Consider the following 17,737-nt stretch of genomic DNA (forward strand, 5'->3'; position numbering starts at 1 on the left):
GTAGAAATTAATTTTTTACATAGTGCAAGTTGCTATTGGATAACTGTGTTCATTAGATTAACAAAATATGTTTTAAACAATGTGGTATGTGTTTACTCAGGAGTTCTTTGCCTTAAATTAGACTTTGTTTGAAGGCCATTCAATGCAATAACATTGGAAAGGGACAAACACTTTTTCATGGAAAAGTAAAAGAAACTGTCCTTTCTGCTGTTGTTCCAAATCTTAAATAATTAATTCAGCAACACTATTTTGTGCATATCTTTAGTAGCAAATATTGCTTTAAGTGCTGAATATTCTTCCAAAGATGGTAGAATATTCAGCACATTTGGGCCTGTACTGTTCTTCATAGAATATGCTACAATTATCTCTCCACTTAGTTATTCTAGCTCTGAGCACTGGAAAACTGGAATTCCTTATTTCACACTTTCCTTTTTGGAGGTAAGTCTTGCTTAATTTGTCAAAATCCATTTTAGCTTACATGATACTTTCATAAATTCTGCAGCTGTATTTGATCAACATTTTCATTACATGGCTAAAAGTGAACTTGACAGCCTTTTTATGTACACATTGTTGCATTCAACCTGTTTAAGGAACATGCACAAAATACACAACAAAAAGTTTGTGATTTCCACTTTTTAATTCTTCAGCTCTATAAACAGTGTTAATTTCTCTCTCTCTGTCTCTCGTATTCCTTTTTTTCACTGAGAAATTGGCAATTTCTTCCATCCATGTTAACAGTTTGTTTTTTAAACAGTACATTGTTGCATGAAGTATATCTGCCTATCCAATCTGTTTCCCTAAACCGTTATTTGTTCATTTATTTTTAGTCTCCACACTACAAGCATGAAGATCATACTCATGAGACTATCAATACATTTATAGATGGGTTTATAGAGCATTATTGTCATGAGTCACCAAATTTAGTTGGTGAAAGGTACAGCTGTAATGTTTTGGTAGTGTGTATTCATGTCATGTCTCTTATTTATGTTTAGCCATAATTTTTTTGCAGCATTATGCTCTAATTATATAGATATTTTTTCTGTAATTTCTGCTGTTAATCATTGAGCAAACATTACATTTGAATCTGTTTGAAGCCAACTTTAAGATCAAAATTTGCATTCAGTCAATATGCAACATTGGCTTTCCTTTCATGTCAGAAATAATAAGTATCGATTGAAATATGGTAAGCTATTTAAACTAAACCAGGTAGTTATAGAGGAAAATAAAAACATCCTCCATGTTTGTTTGTTTGTTTATATTAGATGATTTATTGATGCATGTACAGATTTCCACTTCTATAGACAAAAATTAAGTGTACATATCTATCTATCTATCTATCTATCTATCTATCTATCTATCTATCTATCTATCTATCTATCTATCTATCTATCTATCTATCTATCTATCTATCTATCTACACAAAACCTGTTTCTGATTGACTCACTGAGAGACTTTAAACAAAATCTTGACTGTTTGCATTCTATCCTCACTTAAAAGTTAATTTACTCATTAAAATTTAAGAGAAAACCCCAATGATGTTTTGCATCTAATAGTCATAGCACATCAGATGAGAAATATACCAAACTTACATCCCTTCAAAATCAGAAGTCCACCACTACACATCACAGGTCTAAGCTCACAGAAATCAGTGCCAAGGAAAGTGGAGTCTATTGTCATGTGCACTTAATGCAGTGGAAGTGGATATACAGCCAAAATATTAACCTACACACAAAAACAGAAGGATATTTTTGCTGAACAATGGCAGCAAGTGCTCTACACTATCAAATTAAAATTTTTTATCTCAAACAGGAGGTGATTTTTCTGTGGAAGAGTAGCAGAGAGTTACATGAATTAATGTCTACAGAGGATAATGAAGCACAGTAGTTGATTCTCTGCTTGATTTGTGGCTGCACTTCTGCAAGTTGAGTTGATAACTTGGTCACAATTAATGGAATCCTCAATGTTGAGAAGTGCAACCAGATTTTCATTCATTACATAATACCATCAGAGAAATGTCTAATTGGTGCCAACTTCATTCTCCAGCAGGACCCCAAATAAATGGTCAATGTAATTTTTAGAGCTTTCTTAAGCATAATCCACAGAGTCCTAATTTTCAAAATCATTGAGGTTCCCTGGGATTATTTGAAGAAACAAAATAAGTAAGACAGCCAAAATCTACAGAAGAACTGCAACAAGTTGTTGAAGATGATTGGAACAAAGTACCTGCCAGTTTTCTGTATAAACTGCACAAGAGTGTGCCCAAAAAACACTGATGCTATTTTAAAGGCAAAGGGTAGTCAAACTAAACATTTATTTGATTTATGGTTTTACTTTTTACAGCTGCTTATAGAATTTGTTTATATTATAAAGGTTTCAGTTACATTATTTTTGAAAGCATTTTCCATTCACAGAATTTTTTATTTGAGATTTTTGTGTGTGTGAGTGTATGTGTGTACATAAGGGTGGTGAGTGAACTACTGCTTGAGAGTTGAATGTGCTGCCCAGGGGATGTTCCATGGCTGATGTCTCCCAGCCACCACTGTTGATCCATCCTTTTGCACCATAAGTCTCAAGGGTGCCTTCCTGTAGTCACTCAAGCAGAAAATAGTGTCCTACTAGCATAGATGAATGAACAATTTGTGAGATATGTCTTTACTGTACTTACAAATAGATCTATCTGGGCTAACTCCTCTTTTCCATTGTCCAGGCATATTTTTATTTGGTACTTGGTCCTCACAGCTGTCCTGTGCATTGTATGTGTTACCTCTATGTGGGTCAATGGGATATTTGTTGCAATAAACCTCCACCTGTCTCCAATAAGTCTCAGTTAATTAAGAACGCTAAAATAGCCTGTTTTAAATCCATCTTCATGTGTGGATTGGACTACCTGTTGTACTAAACAGAACATAAAATATATATTTCATACCTCTGTTTTCCTTTTCTTTGAGTAAACTGCTACATTTCCCTCTCTTCCAGTGGCAGCTGGTAAAAAAATGGGGATGGGGCAAAAACAAAATCAAATTAACTGGCATTATAACACCCAAACTAAAATCACCAATAATAGCCTACAGTGATCAACACTGTCATGTGAATGTTTTTCTCTCTCTTGAGCTCTCACCCAGTTCAACCTTCATAACCTGCATGACCTTAGCAAACAGCAGTCCTATTACTAAAGCACACTAAGGGAATAAAACACACAATGTATAAAAAGAAAAGACTCTAGAATCTTTGCATATTATATAATTATACAGGATGGTGTTTAGCACTAAAGTACACTATGAATTATGTAAACGTTTACAGTTGCTACATTATCAAATCAGCTATAAATATAATAATGCCAGTATCATTATATACTGGAAATAATTCTCACCGGATTTTAGAATTTTCATTTATTGTCATAATTATGACAAACAAAACACAATATTTTGGAAATTTCTATAACATAGCTTAATGCCACTGTCATCTTTATTCTTCCTTCTTTACATTCAACTAGTTGCTAAGGTACAAAAGTTTGTTCACATTTTCAGATTCCAGAGTAGATCTCTTTTTATGCACAATATGAAAAAGGCAGCTGCACAATGCAGCATAGAATGAGAGCATCACAGACTGATTTGAAATGCTTGCAAGTATAACAAACCACCGGAATCACAACATTCCAAGTCTATTGTCAGTCTGTATGCAAACAATCTTGCTTGTTTGTGTTTATTAATATTTAGTTTCCATTTTATGAAATAAATAACCTTACTTAGCACAGCATTGAATTGCATCTATAATTACTTGTTGTGGGTAATTTGAATGCCTTTAGTTGCAGGAGCTGTAGAATGCCTAGTATAACAAGGCCCTTTGTTACTGAGGCAACCGTTGTTACATTACAGATGTAGGCACCACAGCGTTTTCAACTTTTTTAATCTATGTTTTGGAGAAGTGATCACTTTGGGCTTATTTGAGCACTCACTCTCATCATGGCCACACAAAGCCAATTCAAATGCTCCACAAAATTTCAACAGTTTATTATTCAGCTACTTTTCACGCCACTTGCATTTTTCAGAAAGATGTTTTATATCTTGAATCCCCATCGTTGTCCACGATGCTTTGGTACCAACACTTTGCTTGCCTTGTTCGCAAGAAATTATTTACACCACACCCAGTTACCCAACTCTGTCTGTCATAACAAGAGCCGGAAAAATAGATCTGTAAGCTCATTCTCTATTACTTGCCTGTTGCTGAATTCTTAAGTCAGGTTGGTCTGGTCTAAGTTCCTTTATCTTCTTTTTTACTTCAAGTGAACAATTTATGAAGGGGTGTTTCATTAAAGAATTAAATTAATTTTTTTTATTTCTGAAATTTCACCTTAAGTTGCCATCTCCTTAAATTCGTCTTTGCTCATCTGTAGTTACATAACATTAAAAGTGGGTGTGAACTGTGAACCATTGATACCAACATGACATAATGCATTGACGATTGTCCAATCACATTAAAATAAAAAACAATACTAACCCCACTTTACCAACCACCACTACTCTCTTCCTTTATTTCAGACAATGAATTCATTTAAAAGTCTCTTTAGCACATTTGCTTTGTGTATTTTAAACAAGAATTAATTTTCAAAAGTTACCTGAAAAAAACTTACTGATACTAAGTGTGAAACATTCTTCAAACTGATCTAAACTGCATTCTTTACATTGTTAGATGTTATGGTCTGTTGTGGGTTCCACCCTGAGGTTTCATTTTTCACTCCTTTTTTTAATTTTGTTTTCTTTTATTTTCCTGCAATGTTTTCTAACAATAGGGTTTAGGCTGGTGATGTTCCCATAACATGTAAACCAAGATAGTAAGAGAATAATTAAGCCTGTCAGAGGAAGGATCTTGTCCCAGCTTTATTTGAACAGTCTAAATTGAGAGATATGCAATATAAATTAGACTGTCTTTTCCTTGATTTAAATGTATTCCTTAATTAATAGAACCTTAATAATAGATATTTGCAAAGAGTCACATAGAATTGGGATCACAATAATAAAACAAGGTTTATTAATACTTTTTATGTTAGGATTTTGTCAGCAAACTAGTACATTGACACTAGTATATTGTAGTTTTTCATGTATTTATTGGTAGGTATTATGATAATGATATTTTCACAGCAATTGTATAATAGAGTACTGCCACATAAAAATGCTAAAATATGGTTTGGTACATAATGGACTTTTTTATTACAAGTCATTGTTGCTTTGTCCTTCCATAAAAGGTAAGGAAAGTTGTGAAATAATTTTCTCATGGTGAAGAAGAGCAAATTGGATTGGCACAGATCTTTTTTATAGGTTGACCTTTTTGCTATTTCTGTACTTGGTTCTGTGTATAATCAAATGAAAGCAAATGATCAGAAGAAGCTTAAGGGAAAAGTGCATTTTTTATCAAGAACAAACAGTAAGAGAAATAATAAGCACCTCATTCTGTTTTCTTTTTGATGTCATTGTCAAAACTGCTTGATATGAATAAAGTAGACTCTACCAATCCTCAGTGCAACTGCAGAATTCTTGTGATGAAATAGCCTTTGATTCCAGGGTAAAACATATATGTGAATTCTATATGATATTTTAAAGAAATTGTTAATGCAATAGCTAAAAACTAGTTACAAATTTTATTATTCTGTTAAATTCCTGACATAAGTATTTTTCTCCTTTTAGATATTTTTTATAATAAAGAAAAATCAAAATGAAAAGATTAAAAAGATATAAAGGTATGTTCATTAAGACGGTGGTGCAGTGCTAGCGCTGCTGCCTCACAGTTAGGAGACCTGGGTTCACTTCCTGGGTCCTCTCTGCGTGGAGCTTGCATGTTCTCCCTGTTTCTGCGTGGGTTTCCTCCGGGTGCTCTGGTTTCCTCCCACAGTCCAAAGACATGCAGGTTAGGTGCATTGGCGATTCTAAATTTCCCTAGTGTGTGCTTGGTGTGTGTGTCCTGCGGTGGGCTGGCGCCCTGCCCGGGATTGGTTCCCTGCCTTGCACCCTGTGTTGGCTGGGATTGGCTCCAGCAGACCCCCGTGACCCTGTAGTTAGGATATAGCGGGTTGGATAATGGATGGATGGATGTTCATTAAGTAAATGGAAATCTTGATTAAGTGTTTAATTTTCCACTTGATATAAAATGACAGAAACAATAGAAAGAAGTTAACACATTAAACATTTTGAACTCTGCTATAGCATATTTCATGTTTACATCTGAACGTGGCATCCTTCAAACTTTGCTTTTCAACAATAATCCATTAATCACCAGAACATTTAGTGTGCAGTTTGTATTAAGAAAGAAAGAAAGAAAGAAAGAAAGAAAGAAAGAAAGAAAGAAAGAAAGAAAGAAAGAAAGAAAGAAAGAAAGAAAGAAAGAAAGAAAGAAAGAAAGAAAGAAAGAAAGAAAGAAAGATCATTTTAATGTAGTTTACATAGATCAAAAGAATAGCTGTACATCAAGTAAAACGCTGGCACTGTTAGAAATAAATTGCCATGCCAGAGGTAAAGACTACAATTATTGTGAATGTATATATATCAGTATGTATGAAACATGCAGCGTATGCCAGAAACCATGAGAGACTGCAAATGAAAAATTAATGCTAAGAGGGCTTTGTGCCACTTTTATCTCTGTAAACAACCTAACCATTAAAGTGGTAAGAGACAACTACTGTCCAAATGCCATTAGTTAGTACTGACTCTGGATAAACATTACTATAGACAGCCATATGACACTGTCAGTGAGTGTCCTCTGTGACACATGTAGTTCATCAGAACTGCATGAGAATAAACAAAGACATATAACCTTCTTTACTTAATCTGAGTAAGCCTGTGCAAATTTGACAATACACTCATAATACATGCAGTTTTATATGAAATAAATAATGGATTGCATTAGACTATCGTGCATAATTAGTGAATATGAATGACATATATTACAAGCTTTCAATGCTTTTAATGTAGTTAGGAAACTGAAGAATATGAATTGTTAGGCCTTGGATTACTTTCATGCACTTTTTTGTGCTACAAGGAAAAAATTAGTTTCACTCAAAACTGCTTAACATATATTTTCCATCAGAATTATCGAAAAGCCTTAATCTTGCTTGAAGTGCAAACCTGAAAGATATGCTCTTATTTCTAGAAAGTCTAACAATATACCTTCCTATATATTCTCACACATGAACACTGTCTCCTCTACTGAGGTCTTATGTTAAACAGAGTAGAGTTCTGACTGCACACTCCTCACGCAAAGAACAAAAAAAAAAAAAAGAAAAAACAGTTCAAAAATATTTACTTTGTCTTAACGCTGACCTAAACATTTACTGTTTAAGTCACATTCTTAACATTTTTCCAATAAATTCTATTTTTCAACATTGCTCATGTTTTATTGATAGCTTTATTTTTTAGATTTTTAATGACTATATCTATCTATCTATCTATCTATCTATCTATCTATCTATCTATCTATCTATCTATCTATCTATCTATCTATCTATCTATCTATCTATCTATCTATCTATCTATCTATCTATCTATCTATCTATCTATCAGTGATCTGAATTCACAAATTAATGATGGTCAACTATCCTGTAATAGATGGTAATTCATCAGTTCATTCATACATTCACTTTCTGAAGCTGCTTTTACCATTTCAGCGAGGCAGTGCGCTGGAGCCTTTCACAGAGGTATCATGAGTAAGTATATTGTGGAGCAACATAATGCATGCACTTATTCAAATAAAGTGTACATTATTGAACTATAAAACCTGACCTACTTTAAAGATTAAGTGGACACACCTTTTTAATGCAGGAGCAGAGAAATGTTTGCAGAGACATTAAAAAAACAGAAAGTTATTCCGAATTATAGAGATGCTAGTAATAAGGATTAGATGTCTGTAATAAGTATTAAAAAGATTTCCATTATTTTTTTCTCTATTTATGCATTGGCTTCAAAATGTCATTAAATTATACATAGTACTGACGCATACAATATTACAATTATATGACTTCATTTAACAATTGTATTAAAACACCTCTTCCCCTACTCACCAAACATAAATGTGCAATGGATTTCTAAGCATACAAGAAGCAGAGGCCTCATTTTTTCTTGACTTTTTATTTCACAAATTGTTCTACCTACACTGGTGTGCAAAAGTATTCAGTCCCCTTCAAAGTCATGAGAAATGTCTGCAAGACAAAATATTTGCAAACATATTTATTCAGTATTTTTAATGGGATCTCGTTTTTTTTTGTAACAATACATTTCCAAAGTCAAAATAAACCGTATACTGTAGATATTTAACTGAAGAAGAAAAACTCAAATGTTTTTGCTTACATAAGTATTTGAGCCCTACTCATTAATACTTTGTTGATAACCCTTTTGCCTCAATTAAAGCCTTAATTCTTTTGGGGTAAGTATGTACCAGTTTTACACATTGTTCAGGAGTGATTCTTCCCCATTCTTCTGGCACAATTCATAGAGATCCTCTAGTTTGGTGAGATGGTGCCTCTGGGCAGCAGTTTTCAGATAGTGTCACAGATTCTCAATAGGGTTAAGATTTGGCCATTCACCTTTCAGTTTTCCAGCAATTCCAGTGCGATTTTGGCCTTATGCTTATGGTCATTGTCATGCTGAAAGATTAATCTTCTTCTGAGCCAAAGGTTCATAGCAGACTGGAACAAGTTCTCATGCAATATGGTGCAGTATGTGTGTCCATCCATTGTCCCTTCAACTCTGACAAGGTTCCCAGTCCCAGCGCATGAAAAGATACTGATGCTACCACTACTATATTTGTACGGTTTTTCTTGAGGCATGGGCAGTGTTAGTTTTACACCATATATACCTCTTTGAAATCTGGATGAAAGGTTCTCTTTTGGTCTCATCTGAGAATAAAACATTCTCCCACATCTTAACTGGGTCTTTCTCATGCTTTCTAGCAAATGCAATGCGTGCTTTTATGTGGACCTTTGCAAGGAATGGTTTCTAATTTCCTACTCTCCCGTAGAGGTCTGTTTTATGGAGAGCTCTTGAAATTGTGGGCCCAGGCACCTTCACTCCAGTTTAAGCCAAAAGCACTGCAGGCTTCTGAAAGTGACAGCTGGACTTTCAGTAGCCTCTAGTTACAAATTGACATGAAAGTAATAATGGCAGATAAAGGGCAATTGCTGCATGCTTAAATTTTACAGTAAATTATTATTATTTATCAGGGATCTACACATTTGCCAGATTTGTGTATGTGTGTATCAGGTGATACTTAAAAAAGAATATAAAAGAGAAAAATGCAATGGATTAATAGGTAACATAAAATGAATGAATAATAAAGAAATCAATCAAATTGATAAAAAAAACCTCAGCAAAATAGATAAGAATTAGAAAGAAAGAAAGAAAGAAAGAAAGAAAGAAAGAAAGAAAGAAAGAAAGAAAGAAAGAAAGAAACTTCTAAAAATAATAGCATGCATTATTTACATAAAGCGTATATTCAGCATGTATTCATATCGAAATATGGAACAAAAAGCTTTGGTTTTCATCAACTGCTCCTTTCATGATGTGTGAACTTAGTTGATGTGTGAAGTGAGATGTCTGATTACCTTTGTGACTAAGTGAAGTTTCCTTTATCTGAACAGCGGGTTGAATGAGCTCCAAGCACATGTGACATCTGGCTTCTAAGCTGACGCATATTTAAATGTAGAGAACCCATTGATAAAAGCTACTGGAAGATTTTGTAGGTGTGTCAGATAGAGAGAGAATCAGAGAAAGAAAGGTTAGAAACTGAATACGGGAAGACATTGCACAAGACAGAACAACATTTGTCTTCAGACATATAAAAACTTGATTTTTTGCTGTAACTTTCTAGGATTATAAAATGTTTCACATTTTATGCTGTCTTTTTGGAACTCTACATTTATTGCATGGTAAATGAAAATAATGATACTACTGCATAGTCACACCGTTTTGTCTAATGAAAGCCTGATAGGAACTACAGATACTGCATGAACATATTACCTGATATGTGGATTAACAGAATATTGTTTTTTTCTCTTTTTCTCTTTTATATAGTATGTGAAGCTTCCACAGATTATGATGTGTTTTATGAAAAGGGTTCAACTGCCATTCTTCCATGTTACAGATTACCTTCTAAATCAACTGTTAACAGAATGGCGGTTGTGCAGTGGCTGAAGGTGAATGAAGACAGGTAAGAAGTTGAGACTTATTTTGGAAACAGATTTACTGGATGAGGGAACACCATGTTATTTGAGCCATAAGTTAAAATTTTTAAAATTAAAAGTCAAAAATGAATAACAACAGCAGTTTAAATGCTACCACAAGCAATAGCCATCCAAACTTTTTATTGTGTTTCTGTTTTTATCCAATGTATAATGAAAATCACTGATACTGAGAGAGTATAACACAAAAGTAATTTGTAAAATGAATATTACCACTACTATACTGCTATTAATAATAAATATTATTAGCATAAAACACTATAGAAGTAATGGCTTGGATTTTAAATTATGGAAAACTTCTCTCATAATTCATAAATTAAAAATTTGTATGCTTAATCATATGGCGACCTCTACTGGTACTACAATACTGTAAAGTATTTGTAATCATTTGCAGAAGAGTCATAGTCATGAAGGGATTTCAGTTAATGGCTTTCAAGATTTGTGTATGCCACAAAAATACAATTATTTCAGTCAATGCGTTTATTTATGTCAGCTCATAAATACTTACATGTGAAAACAATGCTAAAATTATCTTACTGAATAATGAGAAAAACACAAACATAACGGAACTGTTAGAATATTCAAAATATGTAACCTGAAAAAATGAAACAAATGCTTCAATTTCCAAAAAGAAGTGTTTATGATTTGGTTAAAATACTGCATAGATAAAATACTTATTTTACAGGTTTAATAGAACAAAGAAGAAAGCACTATGAAAATTACTCACTTTAGCTTACTTATTGGCAAAATATGAAATCTATCAGTTCCAGATTTGACTCTTACACTGGAAAAAATGTTTGAGGTCTGAAAACCTAAATATTGTACCTGTCAAAGGACTAGAATAGTTTCTCAACTGATGTATTAGGTAAAAATACACCTTCAATTCAATTTAATTCATTAAAAAAATGTCTTCCAGAGTCATTAGCTTCAAACAAGAAGTTTCTTTTGTGTTATTTCATAGGACCCATGTAGTTTACATATCTTAAGTTTTTTTTACAGATTTTATGAAAAATACTTTTATTACATAATTCATTCATTTACTGAACAATGGAATAAAGTACTGAATAATTCCACTCACATTCCCGTAGCTCTGATAAGACAATCTGGAGAGTGGATAAAAGTGGCCTGGAATACTGGAGCAACAACATTCTGAAGAGGGCCAATGCTCACCAAGCTCATTTCCATAAAGGCAATTACTCCCTCACCATTGACCACCTTGGTGAAGATGATGCTGGCCAGTACAGATGCAGAATCAAATATGGCCATCAAGAATTTAAAGTCACAGTAAATCTCCACGTTTTGCAGGGTAAGATCAACTAAAAATTGCTCAGAATACAAATTTTGTTTTGTTGTCCTCAGCAACTAGTGGTCATTTCTAAAGCCAATGTATGTTAAGTTTTCCTCCTTACATTTCAAATACTAAGCTGTATTTGCTCAACTACATTTGCCCCTTTCCTTCAGCTCTTATAATTTACAATCATGTATATTTATTTATTAAAATGTGCATTGGTTTTTAAATTGAATCTTTACCATTACACAAATATTAATTTTAAAACTTCCATTTTAATGTAATTGTTTAACTGTTTTTTTTTAATTGTTTTTTCAGTAATAATTTTGCAGATTACTAGGGCAATATCATGTCAAATGTCTCCAAAATTCCTTTCTCATCAAACAAACAATATCTTTGTTTCTTGCAGCAGTTCCTACAGAGAAATCAAAGCCTTTGGAAGGCAGATCTTGGAACATGAAATGCAAAATATCTGACAAGCCAGAGACAGTTACAGTAAGGTGGTTTCATAATGGAAAGCCAGTCCAAGAGTCTGATAAGATCAGCATAAAAAACAGTGATGCGACGCTCACGATTCATAATCTAGAACCTACTGACTCTGGAAACTGGACCTGCCAGGTTGTTTCCAATAATCAGAGAGGCTCAGCATCTGCCCTGCTTCAAGTTCACGGTAATTAACTTGTCTTATGTTATCAGATTGTGGCTGAATAATATTGTGCTAAAATTTGTTCATCACAAAGACCTGAAATCAGAAATTATGATTGGTGTCATTTTGTAGTTTACTTTTGTAAAATGAATTCTACTGTGTATATATATATATACAGGGGGTCCTCGGGTTACAATACAGTTCTGTTCCTACAATAGTGAGATGTAACACAAATTTTGGTGTAAGTTGAAACACACCCTAACCTAAGTCACTTACCTATCCTAACACATTTGCAAAATCATAATCTAGAACATAAAAACACAACTAAGCCACAGAAAAAGGAAAGAACATAAATATACTGTACTGTGCACTGCACTGTAGTAACAGAAAAAATGACAAAAAATTAGTGTAAAAAAAATTCCTTATCTTTATTCCTTCTGATCTCTTTACAATGTCTAATTTCACTTCCATCATGATGGCTTTCCACTTCTTTGAAGCACAACCATCTGAAGACTCTGACTTTCGTTTAGGAGCCATGATAAGGGCCAAACAGTCGGCAAACAAAGTAACACAAACAGAACACTTGTGCTGTGCGCAGCCAAACTAGTTTGCCAACTCCCTCACTCATACGTCGCGTTACTGCGTATTCTTCCACTGCATACAACCAAACTAGTTTGCCCACGTAGTCTGTAAGTACAATGCTAACGGTGTAAGCTGAAACACTCAAGTCTCAATTTTTTTAAGTTTCTATGGGAGTGAGTGTTGTAAACTCTAAACATCGTATGTCGATACGTTGTAACCCAAGGACCCCCTGTATATATATATATATATATATATATATATATATATATATATATATATATATATATATATATATATAAAACTACAGAGGCAAGTAATTGTATTGGAATATTAAATATACAATTTAAACAATCTTTACAAGTTTATTTTATTTGTAACTGCATAATTTAAACACTTCAGTTTTCTTTCTCAGTATTCTAGTGAACTGTAGGTTCATCGAAAATTTTAAAGGTTCCTGATGTAAGTGAATATGAACTTGAGCATTATAAGAGTTACTTGGAATTGAGTGATGTCACATTATTGTTTGGCTCCTGTCTTATGTCTAATGCTGTTGGGATAAGTTCCAGCTCCAACATTGCTCAAATAGAGAAACCAGATAAAGAAAATAAGTGGATAAACTGATATAATAATGCAAACAAAAACACTGTTTCTACAGTTATGGGATTCGTATATATATTGAATATTATTTATATTTATATATATATTTAACCTAAACAGGCTTTGCAGAACCAACCAGTAAGACTACCACTGTATATGCAGTAATTGGGGCTCCAGTTTATCTACCATGCATCCTCAGTTCTGGTGTCCAGCCCATGAAGACTGGTTGGCAGTGGAAACCAAGCGGAAGCATACAAATCCAGGAGCTCAAATCAAGACAGCACTCTGTCTCTATCACTGAGAGTAAAGGCCAGAGCAATGTCTCCCTTTTCCTGCCTGCAGTTGAATTAAAACAGGCTGGAGAATACATTTGCTTTGCCGAGGTGGACACCCTGCGCTTCCATAGGATTGTCAAGCTTGTCACAGCTCAAGGTTAGAGTTATACCATTTGGAAAGTCTGTTAATACAGCTTTCAGGAACTCTTATGTTGCAGTGGTAAACCTTATTTCTGAGTTGATTTTTTTGTTTGTTATTTCCTTAGTTATTGTAAAGGTTAGCCATTCAGCTAAAGAAGGTAGATTGGCTACTTTCTCCATTACTCTGTCAGAAGAATCTGGGGTGGAACGGTATGAATGGGTAAAGATCAAAAAGGACAGCAACTACACTAACAGCAGTGACCACACCTTAGCTCCTGAAAAACTGGGACCCTACTTTGGGAAAACTGTTTCCATCAGTTTGCTGAGTGAAGAGTTTGCTGGAGAATGGGTCTGCAATCTATACAGCAAGGAGGCATTGCTAGGACAAATTCCTGTCCATTTACTGCTGACTGGTAAGAAAATGTAAATGGATACTGTCTGTCTGTTTATGAAAAATTAAATTCAGTTGATTGAGTGAGAAAGACAACACTAGAAAAGTTAGTAGGAAGCATTTAAAATGAGATAATTCATAAACAGGTTAACAACTGGGATATGACAATGAAAGGTCCACTAGTATACTATTTTAAAAAAAATCAGACATGTCAAATTAAATATGAAGTTAACATATGCTTAGTCTCATTAATTCATTTTAGTACTTAAATATTGGTTATTTCAGTGGTTCTCAATCTGTGGGGCGGGCCCCCCTAGGGGGGTGCGAAGTAACAAAAAGGGAGGCACGAAGATGTGAAAAAAAGAAAACAAGAATCAAAAATATGAAAAATACATCTATTTAAACCAAAACAAACTTAACTTAAACTACATTCTGATACTAGAAAAATAAATATAGAGTTAGATAAATGTCGATAAAAGTTAAGTAGGTATAATAAAATATGCATCTATGATACATCATTAATTAAAAAAGAACAAATTGGTATTAGTGGGCTCCTTTCAAAAAAACATTAGGGGGGCGCGATTAAAACTGTTATGAAAACTTGGGTCGCAAATACTTAAAGGTTGAGAAACGCTGGGTTATTTAATATTAGAAGCATCGCAATTTTAAAAAAGTAAATTATTTGTTAACTGAGTATATATATATATGACACAGATGTTACAGCAGTGTATGTCTTTCTGTTTCTTTTATAGGTATGCTTCAGGGTTCAAAATCAGAATCATCTAAAAATGTCCCGATAATATTAATCTTCATATGCCTGTTTATTGGATTTCTTTTTATGACTTTAATTGTTTACCGAAATCGAAGAAGGGTGAGTAATTTAAGTGAAACAAATCAAACTCTTTAGTGTTCTGTGATAGAAAAGTGACTAAATATCACTTTCATCCCTGGTACGACATAAAGGTGATCACCTCTTATTTTGCTTATAAATTATCAGCTAAAGTAGAAAACATATGGCAAATCCATAACTGTAGAGCTGTAAGGAGCTATGTCAGTCAAGGTCTATCAGCAAGGAAATTAAAGTTCTAAGCGATTGGCAAAAATTTTCATTACAAAACACAAGCACATGTCCAATTGTGAATAATACACAAAATTAAATTGTCTATGGATGAAATCTCCTGGGGATTTAGAAAATATGAGAAACGGGACATCAGATGCAAAGGAACATTAACTGATTTGCTTATCTCATAGCCACACTAAATTTAGCTAAAGTAAAAGATTGGTAAAGAGGCAATCTGTGGCTGTGACAGAGTCTGAACAAGGACATTTCAGGAAAGCTTAGGCATCTGTAAGTTCTGACTACTTCATCCTGTAAATAAAATAAGTACAAAGCATCAGCCATCAAATCTACCGTCATCAAGTTCTAAATTTGTGTATATTTACAAAATACAATTAAGTTGGTCAGTAAAAGTATTGAAAATCTTTTCTTTGTACATTTGTCAGTTAAATAAAGGTTCATGTGAAGTAACATATCACAGATTTTTGTTTTAACTGCATTTTGGAAAATATTCCAAATTTTCTGGAAATGGGGTTTGTAATAGCAATTTTTTGTTGGTGTTTTAATTTCTAATTTCTTAGTAAACACATAGTACAATTGATCTACAATGCCATAATTTTTAGTGGACAGTAGTCTATTCAGTTTCCACACTTCTACTTCACTTGTCATTCTTAGAGCACATGTATTTTATATTAACCTCATGCAATCTATCTACCTATCATTGGAAAACTTTATTTTAGATAACATTTTACAGAACACACCATTAAAATTTTTGTTTTAAAATATAGAATAAAATTCACATTTGCATGTACTGGATGTAACCATTTTAGTAAAACATTTAGATAAAATAAGACAAGAGAAAAGTAAAACATAACAGACACTTATAATAATCAATTTAATTTGTTCCATACCTCAATTCAGAAAATAAAAAGAACAGGAACAAACCAATAATCAAAACCAACCATACTATCAACTAAATTAATTGTAAATAAGAGATTAACAAATCACATAATATAGAAACCTACAACCACTGCTGTGGTCTGACCTGGTTTTAGTACCTCTAAACAGAGAACAAGAATTTATGAGTAGATTGAAGTTATTCAGTGAGGGCTTAGAACCAAATGGAAAGATAAAAAAAAAACAATACTGTATGTTGTTCTCCTTCTCTTAACAATGCTATTTCATATACTTTATGGATTGAAAGTTAATTGATTTTATATTTTCTTTTTCTCTAGAGAGCTAGGAATGCTCTGTTCCCTGCCCTTGAATCAGTTGAAACAAGCACTCCTTCCAACAAGAAGTTATCAGAGAAGAACTGCAGTCAAAAATGCAAAGGTGGTCTTAACTGAAGTTGCTGTTCAAGAAAGGCTTTATTCCTGGTTCATTGTTTTTGGACTTAATGAGAGATCTCCTTCTCATTGAATTATGCAAGTTTTTTATTACATTTTTAAAGAATATTCCTTTACAGAGAGTTAAAATGTGTGAATTTGCTTATTGTAAGGTGGTAGATTGTATTAAAAATAATACAGCAAGGATTCATGGGAGCAGCTTCAAATGAAAATCAAGCATCTATATGTGAATTGGTGTTGGCACTAAACAGAACGGACCCACCTGCATGAGAATCAAATTTAGATATTTTCTCATAAAATTAGGTCAATGTAAGAAAATATCTGTTCAACTGAAATTACTATCAGCTCATGTTCCCAACCTAATACTAAATAGGTGCTTTTTCACTACTACATATAATGTATATATATACTTTTCTTTTTTACTTTTTGCAAATATTGCACTTTATTACTTGTACAGAGAGTTTAGGATTACAATTGTGTATCATCCTGTATTGCACTGTATTTTGGAACAATCTGTCACATGTAGAGTGACTTTGTTTAAATTTCTAATACTATGAAGTAGCAATAATGTTCATTGTTAAAGCTTATGTTTTAAGCAGCTTTTTCCAGTTTAATTGTCACCTTGTCTATTTGCAGTGTTCATATACATATATTTGCACCTATTCAATTTATATTTATTGTTATCATATTTGGAACATTTCTTTTAAAATAAAAGTAATTTGTATAAAATTAATTCAATTCAGTTTTTGTCCTTAGATCATATAAGATTATACTAATTACCAAGTACAGAACTGGTACACATATATTTGCAAATTTGTTAAAACACACCAGGAACAAAGCATAAACTGATTAAATATATTAATGAAGTGTGGCCAGTTGACAATGGCAGAGATTAAAATGGTAAAAGAGAAAGCCACAGTGCTCAAGACCTTGGCGAAATGGCCACCTACCCTCTATGGCGTGTTCTACAGTGGAGACTGTGCTAGCTATTCAATTTGGTGAGAGAATCTGTCCTTGTGATGATTCCAGTGCTCCTTTATCCAAGATGCCTTTTCATATGCAGGACAGCAGCCTAGCAGTATTAGCCATGGCACCAAATACCATATCCGGATACTCTGAAGAGAAACAAAATAGAAAACTTTAGTAATGGTTTGAAAATATTGTGATACTTATATTTCTGTAAAAATGA

The 17,737-nt window shown here is 33.3% G+C and overlaps 1 protein-coding gene across 2 annotated transcripts; it reads left to right on the top strand.

Moving 5' to 3' along the window:
• Positions 1–9,745: 9,745 nt before the first annotated feature.
• On the top strand, positions 9,746–17,257 carry LOC114658000 (lymphocyte activation gene 3 protein-like). 2 transcript variants are annotated; one of them, XM_028810015.2, is made up of 8 exons: positions 9,746–9,910; positions 10,056–10,191; positions 11,311–11,528; positions 11,920–12,180; positions 13,456–13,767; positions 13,877–14,164; positions 14,895–15,013; positions 16,435–17,257. In XM_028810015.2, the coding sequence occupies exons 1-8, from the start codon at positions 9,862–9,864 to the stop codon at positions 16,546–16,548; spliced, it is 1,497 nt and encodes a 498-aa protein (XP_028665848.2). In that variant the 5' UTR covers positions 9,746–9,861; the 3' UTR covers positions 16,549–17,257. The 2 variants fall into 2 exon arrangements, with proteins under 2 accessions (XP_028665848.2, XP_028665849.2); XM_028810016.2 differs by having other exon boundaries at positions 9,777–9,910; positions 10,126–10,191.
• Positions 17,258–17,737: the final 480 nt, after the last annotated feature.

Source organism: Erpetoichthys calabaricus, chromosome 9 (genome assembly GCF_900747795.2).
Source record: "Erpetoichthys calabaricus chromosome 9, fErpCal1.3, whole genome shotgun sequence".
Taxonomy (NCBI): Eukaryota; Metazoa; Chordata; class Cladistia; order Polypteriformes; family Polypteridae; genus Erpetoichthys; species Erpetoichthys calabaricus.

Coding starts and splice junctions, on each gene's coding strand:
- LOC114658000 (XM_028810015.2), top strand. CDS start 9,862: ATGTTTCACATTTTATGCTGTCTTTTTGGAACTCTACATTTATTGCAT. Junction 13,768..13,876: donor CAAGCTTGTCACAGCTCAAG/GTTAGAGTTATA, acceptor TTATTTCCTTAG/TTATTGTAAAGGTTAGCCAT. Junction 14,165..14,894: donor TGTCCATTTACTGCTGACTG/GTAAGAAAATGT, acceptor TTTCTTTTATAG/GTATGCTTCAGGGTTCAAAA.